General features: G+C 40.8%; 2 protein-coding genes across 4 annotated transcripts in view; both read right to left on the bottom strand.

Annotated features, from left to right (window-relative positions):
* usp14 (ubiquitin specific peptidase 14 (tRNA-guanine transglycosylase)) overlaps nucleotides 1-4660 on the bottom strand; it is a gene marked incomplete in the record, with an annotated part of 44553 nt that extends 39893 nt beyond the window's left edge. Inside the window, 14 exon segments of the mRNA XM_035670570.1 lie at nucleotides 123-180; nucleotides 305-433; nucleotides 525-617; nucleotides 726-791; nucleotides 1051-1165; nucleotides 1328-1404; nucleotides 1518-1598; nucleotides 1879-2009; nucleotides 2118-2176; nucleotides 2330-2433; nucleotides 2679-2783; nucleotides 2898-2930; nucleotides 3427-3572; nucleotides 4499-4660. Of these exon segments, the coding sequence (XP_035526463.1) occupies nucleotides 123-180; nucleotides 305-433; nucleotides 525-617; nucleotides 726-791; nucleotides 1051-1165; nucleotides 1328-1404; nucleotides 1518-1598; nucleotides 1879-2009; nucleotides 2118-2176; nucleotides 2330-2433; nucleotides 2679-2783; nucleotides 2898-2930; nucleotides 3427-3572; nucleotides 4499-4514 (1213 nt within the window).
* A 1193-nt stretch (nucleotides 4661-5853) lies between these two features.
* The window catches only part of rock1 (Rho-associated, coiled-coil containing protein kinase 1), a 28553-nt gene continuing 23276 nt past the window's right edge, over nucleotides 5854-11130 (bottom strand). The window contains exons 28-33 of one of the 3 annotated variants that reach the window (XM_035670567.1): nucleotides 9764-9834; nucleotides 9542-9630; nucleotides 9345-9423; nucleotides 8922-9183; nucleotides 7553-7760; nucleotides 5854-7339 (exon numbers count right to left, since the gene is read on the bottom strand). In XM_035670567.1, coding sequence (XP_035526460.1) covers nucleotides 7288-7339; nucleotides 7553-7760; nucleotides 8922-9183; nucleotides 9345-9423; nucleotides 9542-9630; nucleotides 9764-9834 — 761 coding nt within the window. In that variant the 3' untranslated portion in view covers nucleotides 5854-7287. Of the gene's footprint in view, nucleotides 7340-7552; nucleotides 7761-8921; nucleotides 9184-9344; nucleotides 9424-9541; nucleotides 9631-9763; nucleotides 9835-10849; nucleotides 10900-11130 lie in introns of those variants that run through there. The other 2 variants (XM_035670568.1, XR_004797021.1) reach the window with 2 other exon arrangements.

Raw genomic sequence — 11130 nt, 5'->3', positions numbered from 1 at the left:
GAGAAGATTGGCTTTTTCTATATGGTTAGTAATTTAATGCCTGCCACCCAGTAAGATTCCCCTCGAGTTTATTCCCCCTTTAAGAAGTGTACAGTGGGTGCCGGTGTCACGTCCCAACCTACCATCAGAAAATGAGAACGGCTCATATTTCACTTTTGCAGTGTCTGGCTTCTTCACCAACTAATGCAAAAAAAACAAGCAGAGACACTGTGAGACACTGTACGGGAACAGTGGGAGCTTATCTGCTACGAAATTAAAAATGAAAAGGTAGGAAGACAATAAAAATGAGAGTTATCGGCCTTACCTTTTGCTGCTGTTTCTCTAGCTTCTTGTCCTCAACCTCCTTAAACTTTGACCTGATTGGCAGCATTTTCTCCTGGAGCTCCGCGGTGCACAGCTCATAGACATCAAGCATGAGCGGGAACTTGACATCCTTCAAAAAAAAAAAAAAAAAAGACATTTTAGACTCTTAGACTATAGAAAGCCTTTTAGTAAATTAAAGATTAATGTAGCTGAAGACGAACCTTAAGGACTTTAGCATTGACAGACTCCTTCTCTTTGTAGAAAAATCTGACCATCTGAACAGTCATGTAGGCAGGGAGACGGCTGAGTTTTGACTAGAGGGTGAAGAGGATGGTTTCAGAAATTAAATACAAACTCAACTTTGCAAATATAGCATTAGATAAGAACTTCTGTTAAATTGCAGGGAAAGAAAAAAAACTTACGGATTTTATATACAGGGCGTTTCTTTCCAAGGTTGTAGACATTTTTGTGATTTCTTCCTGCAGTCTCTGGAGAGATAAAACAAGCAGAGACAACTTGGAATACATTGGAGAAAAACTAACCATGTGCCAGATTGACATGTATAACTCCAATTAAACCTGAACAAACATAAAACATCCAAGTACAGTTTTAAATATCCAAACTAACCAAGTTTCTAGTGAAGTGAAGGCTTCTCAAGTAGCAACTTGTCCCACAAAGAAAACGCACACTTCTGTTTTAATACATTAAAAAAATATTCAGTTGCCTTTTTTGGAGTCTGATACATACCAGCCTCAGTCCTGTTGCAAGGTATTTGACTTCTTGGTTGATGAAGCAGCTGAGCTGGAGCTGGCTTTCCTTGCCCTTGATTGGCTCCTCTTTCTCAGACTCTGTGCATTTCATACTGAACAGGAGGGTTAAGGAAAAACTGAGCAATGTCACACAGCTGGGAAACCTTTGCAACTATGACACTACGAACAGCAGTTTATGACCCGAGCTTTTAGAGCCTAACCATACTGAACCAAGACATAAAACGTGCAAAGATGCGATCAACAAAGAAGGATACGTAGTTTCGAATTCTACGCCAAAATACTGGTCGATGAAGTTTTTCTTCGTGGAGGCAGCTCCGCCCTCAGTGTCAGTCTATAGATTCAAAGACAAAGAGCAAAAATGGAACATGTTATTTGAACGCAAATAATTTCAACATAAAAACAACACATGGTAAAACAAACACAAAAAAACCCATTAGGTTTTACCTCCATGGGAGTCTCTGCCTCCAGTGGCTCCAACTTTTGCTGAAGCACTCTCATCATCTGCAGCCAGCACTCGTTGGCATCCTGAGAGGAAAACAATCACAACAGGTTCGACCATGTCTTTATATTTTCATTAAATGTTTATGATGATGATGATTGGTGTTCAATTGATTCACATCATTTTAATTCTCATCAGACCACTCAATGACTCCTTGTGTCCTATATGAAAGCATCTGCCACGTGGCTCCACTCTTTCATTCTGATTTTTCCTGTAATTTGTCACCCTTCTGTAAGCTACTGTAAGACATATGGCATGGCTGCATCCATTCCAGTAATAGCTTAACATTGGTGAAGAGTTTCTCACCTGCTGGAGGTACTGTCCCTGGTCACCCTTCTCAGCAAACTGTGGAAAGGCCATGTGAAGGAACTGCAGCAAAATAATGGGTGGGAGGCTAGATGAGGTCTTGTCCATGGTCTCATACAAGTCACGAAGGGCTGAGAATGCAGAGATAAGTACATATTCATTTTACATGCATTAGTAAGTTTAAGACATTAATATATGCCTGTGATTTCACAAAGTTTGTTATTCGTGATGCCTCATACCTGCTGTGATGTATTGTGATGGTGCATTTGCTCCTGAAGATCTCAGAGCACCTGTATACCTAGAGAGAGAGAGATGATTTCAGCAAAGCCACACAATCAACAGCCAAAACCAGGGAAAGGGAAAACATTGAACGGCAAAAATCTCACTTAAACACAATGCCCCTTTATATTTAGTGTGTTACATATTCTGAGCAGAATAGCAGAAAACGTACCTTCTGAGTGCAGTTTTGAGCTCTGGCACAGAGCGCAGACACTGCACTGTGGCATTCATGTAACAGGTATTGCCCAAGTTTGTCAGTCCACAAGGCAGCTCCATCTAAAATCGACAAGAGTGGGATAAGTTATGTTTGGGATGAGTCGAAAAAATAAAATTAAACAAAGTTTCTCATTTTCAGAAGGTGATCTCCCAAAAAGGGGCATATGCAGTATATTTAGTTTATTATGTCCTCTACTTGGTAAACATCACATTGAGGAAAACCTCTTTAATTGGCCATGTCAGTGCGGATAACAGCAATCACCATATTTGTTTTAGGCGTACTGGTAATTTTCAAGCTTACTCACCGCTGAGGCCAGCTGCTCCTCAGTCATGTCCTCTACAAACATGGGCCGGACAGCAGGCTCCTCAGGAAGGGCATCTGCTGAGCCCATCATCAGCAGAGTCATTCCCTGCAGAGAGAATAGAAAAACACCAAAATTCACTTTGTTCAAATGTATTTGGGAGTATGGCTCTGTGGACTGAGACATGCTTGTTATTTCCAAACTCATTTGAAAAATACTCACATTTTTCAGTTTAATGTTTCCCCACTCGTCATCCTAGAATAAACGACAAGACATTTGTTAGCTTCCTAAAAAACATTAATGGACAAGGCTGCAGTTATTTATTTTTATTGTCCCAAAATCCCTTTAAAAGAAAGAAAAAAACCAATGTGTCAGTACGCCTCTCCTACGCACATTTGTTCCTACTGAGCCATAATCTTAAAGAAAAAACGTCAAATTTAAAAGGTTGGGACCCTTTTCACCTGCGAATTAATACACATTTGGTGCTCTAGTAAATAGTTACATCAGCAGGACAGTGTATGTGCGGTGTGATAAAGAAATATGTCACAGCAAATGGCTCATTGGTGCGTTTTAATTTTTAGTCTAAATTGTCAGTATTATGCTTTGGCTAGACATGCTTATTAGTAATATTAATGAATTGCTGTTCGAGGTATTACCACGGGATTGGACACATTATAGAATACTGAATCTTTTTAACAAAAGAAAACCTGCACCTCAAAATCAGATGCCAGAGCGTTGTTCCTATGCCTACCTTCAGAGTACCTCCCTTCACCATGACCTTCTGTCTGTCAGGCTGAACTCCTGTCAGGGCAAAGAGCTGAGCCTTGAACACCATGGGTGGTTCCTCGGTGTTCAGCTCTACTGCATCAAACTTCTCTTTGCCCCATTTCACATTTACTGAAAGAAACAGAGGGATAAAAACACACACCCACACACGTTAGCTTCCCAGAAACGAGTGTTTGCAGGCACCGTAACTTTTAACACTGCCATGTATGACACAGCATCTAGTTAGCGGCAATAAAATACCCCATGCACTCAGACAGCTAACAGTCCAAGTGGCTGTCGAGCTAAAAACACAAAGTGAAAGCTGATATGCAGATGTTTGGCTGTCAATGTGAGGAGATAAAACTGCTGATTAGACGTTTTAAAAGCCCGTAAACGATTACTGTCGTGTTAAAACGACAAACTCGTGTTCTTTGAGCCTTATTGGTCTCCAAAAAGCCGCAACTGCAGTGAAAAGCTTATAAAGTGTAAACTCACGTACTGGCTAACTTGGCTAAGCAAGGCTACCTGTGCTAAAAAAAAAAAAAAAAAAGGCGTGATTCTGTTAATTTCATATTCGTGTGAAATTAGACACGTAGTTGCATTTTTTTTAAACTGACAAGATATAACTAAAATGGCTGAGATGTGCTGACATACAATGGCTGTAAATTACAAATTCACGTGAACTGTTACTTCGCTAACACTGTTAGCTGACACTTAGCGCTGGTCGCTGCTTTCAGGTTTGTCATGCAGTTAGCACAGCCGGCTTCACCAGACACATTGTGCGGAAAACAGCCACGGTAACACACCTGCAGCAGTGCAACACGTCTCTGCGGTCTGTCCAGACACACAGATTGTTTTGTAATAACTCCACCAGTGGCCTAACGAGGCTGACAGACTACCAACTACCGTTAGCATGCTAACTGGATGTCACGCTAAAGCTAACTAAGCTAGCAGGCTAAATGTGATTTACGTTGCTGCACAAAAACACGTGTAAAGCTTCTCGTTTTGCACTCTTTTTCCAGCGGCAAGTAGCATGTCGTGTTAGAAGAGCGCCGTACCTGTAAACACCGGCATGTTTGGCAACCGTTTACTTCCCGAACTCTCTTTTTTTCCCTGTTTCGATCCACCGGTGCGCGAATGAAGAGTTGGCTAGTTCTCAGTCTGAACTTCATTCAAACAGAATGACGCTGCAACAACACGCTGGGAACTTATCGATGCTCTCTGACATCTGCTAGTCGCCCTGACGCATGCAATGCACCCAGACTACACACACACCCAGATTGTCTTTGCCCGGATCATTCTCCCACATTAATTATAGTATTTATGAGTCGGGGTTGTTGTTGCTGGGTTTTTTTTTTTGCTCGGTCCACAACACTCAGGTGATAATTTTCCATGCTGCTGATATAACATTGATGGATTAACCCTACTGGAGGACTAAGGGCAAAAATGAGCTGCCCCCATTAAACCACCTGCTCCACCCATTCTGTGTGTAGTGGGTACAGTTGTTTTTCACTGAAATACTACCTGGCACAACATTAACTGTGCGATCCTTTGATTAAACACAAATTTGTTTGGAATATAATAAAACTAAATAATGGAGGTGTTAAACCTAGATTGTGGCACATGGAACCTCTTTAGACAGGGTTTCAAACATATACGGTCAATGGTTTTAAGACTATAAAATAAAAGAGGACTCATTTTAGGGCCCTTAACAAGTCAGCAGATACTGTACTTCCACATATTCTCAATTAAATGATCATAAATCAGTTGGCACACAGGAGCTTTTGGGTGATCCAGTCTTGATGGATTCATGTACAGCCTGATAAACATGAACAAACATGAAACCTGTGATGTGTGTCTGCAGTGAAAACTAGTAAACGATGAATGATACAGATATGTTTATTGACATATCCATCAGTGCGGACTCCAATGCAATTAACCATGCAAATTATCCAAGACAAGAGTAGATCATAGTTCCAGTGCTTTTTTTAACTGAACAAAAAGTTACAAATAAAAAGATTGCGGAGGTATTCCATAATCCTTATGTCTCTCTCTCATTATATACACTGTGGGGGGTTTGCATTAACGGGACATTACCGTGTTAAGAGAAACAACTTGTAATTGTTAACAAGGACAATCAGGTAGGCTCGCTTTCGCATCCCGAAATTTGTCATTATGATATGAACCGAGTCTGGGGACTTTGTTTTGACACGCTAACTCTATTGCAATGTGTCCATAAAGAGGTAATCTAATATATATATTTTATATACTCAAACCAGAGAAAAAGAAGTTCCGATAAAACCACAAATGCGTGGCGCTTTCTTAAAAAATAAATGATGGAAGAGTTAAGATTTGTCTTGTTTTGGAGAAAAGAAAAACAAACAGATATGGCAGTAAAATCAATATCCAAACGTTAAGGCACTAGGTGGGCCAAATGCTACACCTGTTTAGTCTTCTACAAATAATTTACAATTCAAACAGTGCAGTTTTACATTTGTTAACTTAATGTTTTCCTTTTGAACCATTTATCTATGAATCAATGTAAGGCAATACATTACAAAAAAAATAAACAATACAAGAAAAAAAAAATATTACAGAGACAATGTACCAAATAAACAAAAAAAAAAAAGTCAATTAAGTTTTAGGACTCCTATATGCCATTACAATGGAATCTTCCTTATGGCTTGGAGTAATAAAAATAATTATAATAATAAAAATAATGCATAGATTTAAATGATGATCTTGCATGCTCCTCACTCAATACTCAACACGTCTAATACTCATGTCCCAATACTCTGTCCCAAACCTGATAAGTGACTTGTAGAGTGATAAGAATAAAGGCAAAAAGGCCAGCGATATTAGATGAAGGCATCAGTCTTTTTTTTTTTTTTAAGCTGGAAACAGAAGTATGCTTGCATTTAGCTTGAGTATGTCAGGTGGGGAAAGAAATTACAAAATGGATATTAATTTTCCACCCCTGAGACACAACCACTCACTGCACATCTGCAATCCCTGTATGACAGTACCTTTAACTGAACACATACTTGCAGTAGTCCCAGCAAAACCCCCTTTTACCTTCCCATTTCCATCACAATTGTCATATAATTTGAAACACAGAATGTCTCCATGACATGAGTCCCTCTATCGCGCCACTGTCCATCTTTAGTTAAAGACGAGTGCGCCATCTTCTGGTAGAAATGGAGAGCTGCTAGTTTGTTGAGTTGGATGATGGTTTCCTCTTGAATGCTGAGAGGTGGCAGATGGGGGTATCAGGCGTCTTAATGTCCATGATGCCTTGTGTCTCACATGTGTTGCAATCTTCCAGCGCTTATTGATATATTTTTTCTTTTTAATGAATTTTCTATGTAATACAGTTTTCTCCGTTTTTGAGGATGAGGAAGGAGGGAGGAGGAAAAGTTTAGAGTCCAAATGGTTCAGATGGTTAGCTGAAAGAAAGAACAGAGACAGGTGTCCAGTAAAAGAAAAGACACAATATATTTACCTTGGTTAGTAACCCAATCTAAGACAAGCAGCTGGTTTACAGACACTGCAACACCATTAACACCTTTGCATCATGGTTGACAGGTAGTGTAAAACCCTTTAACGAGAGTTGTATAGTAAGTCTATAAGTTAGTTGCTGAACCCAACAACACATTAGTGCCAATTAGAAAAATCCCAAGTGTCAACTGGAAAGATCCCAGGAGTCAAACAACCAACCAACCAACCAACCAGGAAGTGTCTCGTGTTAGAAACACCCAGTAACACAATTAATAAATAGACAAGTTTAAAGCTGTAGAGGAAAAGTCTAAAATAAAAAAAACATCAACACTTTCTGAAGGAGTTCCTGTCAACAAGTGCTGGATGTTGTATCTGCTGCTTGGAGGCTGGACTGCGCTCTGCTACAACACAGGAGACAAACAGCAGGTCACGCAACTGACTTGACCACATGTGAGCCCACCAGATGGAATAAAAATAAATAATAATAAAATGGACTCCAGTCCACCCTCACTAACTACATAAAACAACATTACAATGCCTTACTGTATGTCAATTATCTAATTAAGAATACATCCAAGAAGCCAAGACATCAGTCACAAATTTGAAAAAGTTACCTCAGCTTTCCTGTATTGCTTTTAGGGTTCTTGCGGAAGGACTGGTTTGGTCCAGAGCGAGTGGACATGGAACGAGGTGAGGCTCTTGAAAACGTGGATGGCGGGGTCTTAGGGATCTTCTTTCCAAGGTGGCCAATCCATTTCTTCTGCTCATCTTGGGTCAGGGCCAGCAGGAGCATGTCCCGGGCAGAGGTCACATCGTAGTTTACTGTAGGGGATAGCACAAGTTGTTTGCAGACCAATTATTTCATTCTGATAAATAAGACCTCAAAACTATCCTGATCTCAAGGTTGCCTATGGTTTGGCGCTATTGCACTGATCAAAGGTGGCGCTAACACACAGCAATCACGCCATCAAAGACAGGGAAGAAGGAGGCTGCTAGGAGGTAAACAGATGTAAACAATACAGGATTTAAAATACCAAATGTTTCATGAGGAAGCAAAATGCACAGACCACAAGGATACACCCTATGTGTTTTGGTGAGTAACACTGAACGCAGGGCTGTAACGGTTCGTCGCGGTACGGGGGCCACGGTCTGGTGCGCGCAGCCACATACAGACTACACGGTATGTAGTCTGATGCACGTAATGCAGAACCAAAGTAGCTGTATGTTGTTAGAAACGTGTCCTGAGGTTAGCACAACAAGCCTACTGGGATGCGAGTCAGTCGCACTTTGGCAAGAGTAAATGGAACGCCTGAGCTGGAAGACCTGGCGTCCTTTAAATCAGTTGTTTGGGGACAATTTGGGTTCCCAGTCTACAGCGAAGGAGAAATAGCTGTAGATATGATGTGTTGCCGTTGCTCCATCGCTGTGCAATATCTAAATGTTTGGGTGCTTTAAATGTTTATATATAGCCACAGTGGAAATAACAAACGCTTACATGCACAAGTTTAGTAGTTTGTACTTTCAATTTCAAAGCATGTTTGTTATTTTTATAGCCCATTGTGACCCATTGCCTTTTGGGAAGGAAATGAAAATAGTATACCAAAATTGCCAGTGGGCAAAATGCTACCTCAGCCCTCAGCAAGAGGATTTTTCTGTCTTTGGAACTTGCAAACGTATCCTTTTGCATTTGTTTTTTTTCCCCCACTGTACCAAACTGAACTGTTTTTGTGTAGCGTTACACCCCTAACACTCCACAGATAACATTTAAGTTACAAAACCTTTTACCCATTTAATATCACGTTTAACTCAAACTCTTCAAGTCAATGTAAATATCACCAATGCTTATTCAGTCATTTCTAGGTTAGGACCACAACATCATCTGCAAACTACCTTAAAGTATTTACTGTGATAGCTCATATTCTTGGGAAAACAAGCTATTTTTGTTTATCATAACAGCCTCGAAAGCCATGGACAGGACTTTACCTTTGCAAGGAGCAATAACATCCTCCTTTTTGTCGAGGTGGTCCTTGTGGCACTTGACGTGGCAGCGGCGACACTCCAGGGCCGGAGGCGGCTTGAAGACGTGCCACAGAGGCTTGGAGCAGGCCTCACAGTTGGAAGGGAAGTGATACAGCGTGGGGATGAACTCGTGGCCTTTGTGTGGGAGACAGTTGGTCTTGTCGCCCTGAGGGACCGTCTCCATGTCCGCCTCCTTCCTGCACTCTCCCTCGTTGGCATACAGGATCTGAATACAGACGGAGAGAGGGCCACGTCAAAACAAAATCGCCACAGAAATAAGCATGTCTGAGGCTTCACGGAATCTGACTTGACATTTTGACATCAGAAGTCCAGGGTGAATACAGAAAAATCTAGAGAAATGTCAAGGACAGGAAGAAGCCAACCCACCTGGAATATCCTTGGAATCTCTTCCGTTTCAGCTCGGTACACGTCTCCTTGTGTGACAGGTCTTACGTGAAACAATTTGCTACACAAGAAGGCACAAAATAAGCAATTACATATCAATAACACCATTACCTCTACTAATCTGCAAACAACCCCTGCAGCATGATCTCTGTGGATAGACAGGAACGAACAATACTTACTCGATATCTAGTACCATTGAGGGGTTGGATTGTTCCTTATCCTGCTCATCATTGTAGAACAGAATCTTCTTACTGCTCACAACCACATACTGCAAATATTGAAAGGACAATAAGAGGAAGACAGATATTGCCCTCAAGGGGATGGCAGCATTCTCAACAAAGAACAACAGACTTCAAAACAATGCAGGCACACAGAGGAAGTGCCAAATAAACACAACGTACCTGCTTCTTCCATCCGTAGCGCTTGATATTAGCACGGTTAGGAATGGACAGCCAACCCTCCAATCTGGATTCTGAAAAGCAGTCCAGATGCAAAAAACAAACAAATGAATGCAGTGAATTAAATGCAGTGTAGAAACAAAGGCCATGCACTGTTTAAATCCAAACTCAACTGGGGAAAAAAAAAAAAGTTAAGTGACAAAGATCATGATTGTTTTATAACACCATGTGAACCCCCCCCCCCTCTTAAGGGGTTCTGCCAGCGTTAAGGTAACTGCACTGGAGTAAGTTGATAAGAGATGAGTTAAGATATCCCATGCTGCTATTACACACTCCCCATGCAGGAGGAAAATGTTAGACAAGGGTAAGTCCTTCTTACAGCATGTTAACAGAGCATGTAAGATCTCATCATTTCAAATTATGTTAAAAAGCTCTGAGTTTCGCAGCAGGGATTAATATTTGTTTTCTCTCCATCAGCTTGATCACTCACTCCTTTCAAAAGAAACAACCGTGTGCATATACAGGTTATACACATGATTCCAAGTGCATGCAGCTGAAACAACACAAGTTAAAAGGGGGACCGGTGAACTAAGAGGGGGCTTGTCTACTAAATGTGACATTGTGAGGGAGGTGTCCAAACGAGCAGTGCTTCTGGGTGAAGTCAGTGTTAAGTGTTTGTAGCATACAGTGCCATGAATTAAAAACAGCTTTTTTTCAGTTTCAAGACACGTTTTGAAAGTAGTTGCTGAGAGTGAGGCAGTAAACTCCACACAGGGTGTAATCTTATTCTGATGGTAACCTCAGATCTAAGTAAATTCACTACCAGCATCTTTTCTTAACATCCCATTAAAGTTCGTCATAGATTTCGATGGTCAAACTGGAATGACAATTTGGAAAGATATTTTTCTCTCCGTTCCATCAGGCTTCTTTCAAAAGTGTTTCCACTTCTTTCAAAAGTGGTTCTCTCACCTCTGACTAAAGAAGATTTAACAAAAGGGGCAAAAAGACAAAAAAAAAAAAAAAAGAACACACAAACAGCTGCGGGCGGTACAGGCCAGGCAAGAGGGGCTGGTCTACTCAGTTACTCACAGAGGGAAAGGAATAGAAGTTACAAAGATAAGAAGAGCAAGGAGAACCGGCTGGATGTGAGAGGAATAAAGAGAAAATTATTTAAATCAGACACCAGCATATATGAAAACAGACCATATTTGTAAATTAAGATATGTGTTAGAGGAACTGTTAATTATTGTACAGCAGTACGTATGGCAGCGTAACGAAATTGAGATATCAACTCCATTTCTTATGAATGCTACTAAACCTAAAACAACATGCTCCTGTTGAACAGTTTCTGGGAGGCAGTTTTTAGTGGG

The sequence above is a fragment of the Morone saxatilis genome, unplaced genomic scaffold, assembly GCF_004916995.1.
Source record: "Morone saxatilis isolate NCDOM2014 unplaced genomic scaffold, NCSU_SB_2.0 Contig23, whole genome shotgun sequence".
NCBI classification, from domain to species: domain Eukaryota; kingdom Metazoa; phylum Chordata; class Actinopteri; family Moronidae; genus Morone; species Morone saxatilis.
This window is presented reverse-complemented; position numbering and strand designations above follow the sequence as displayed.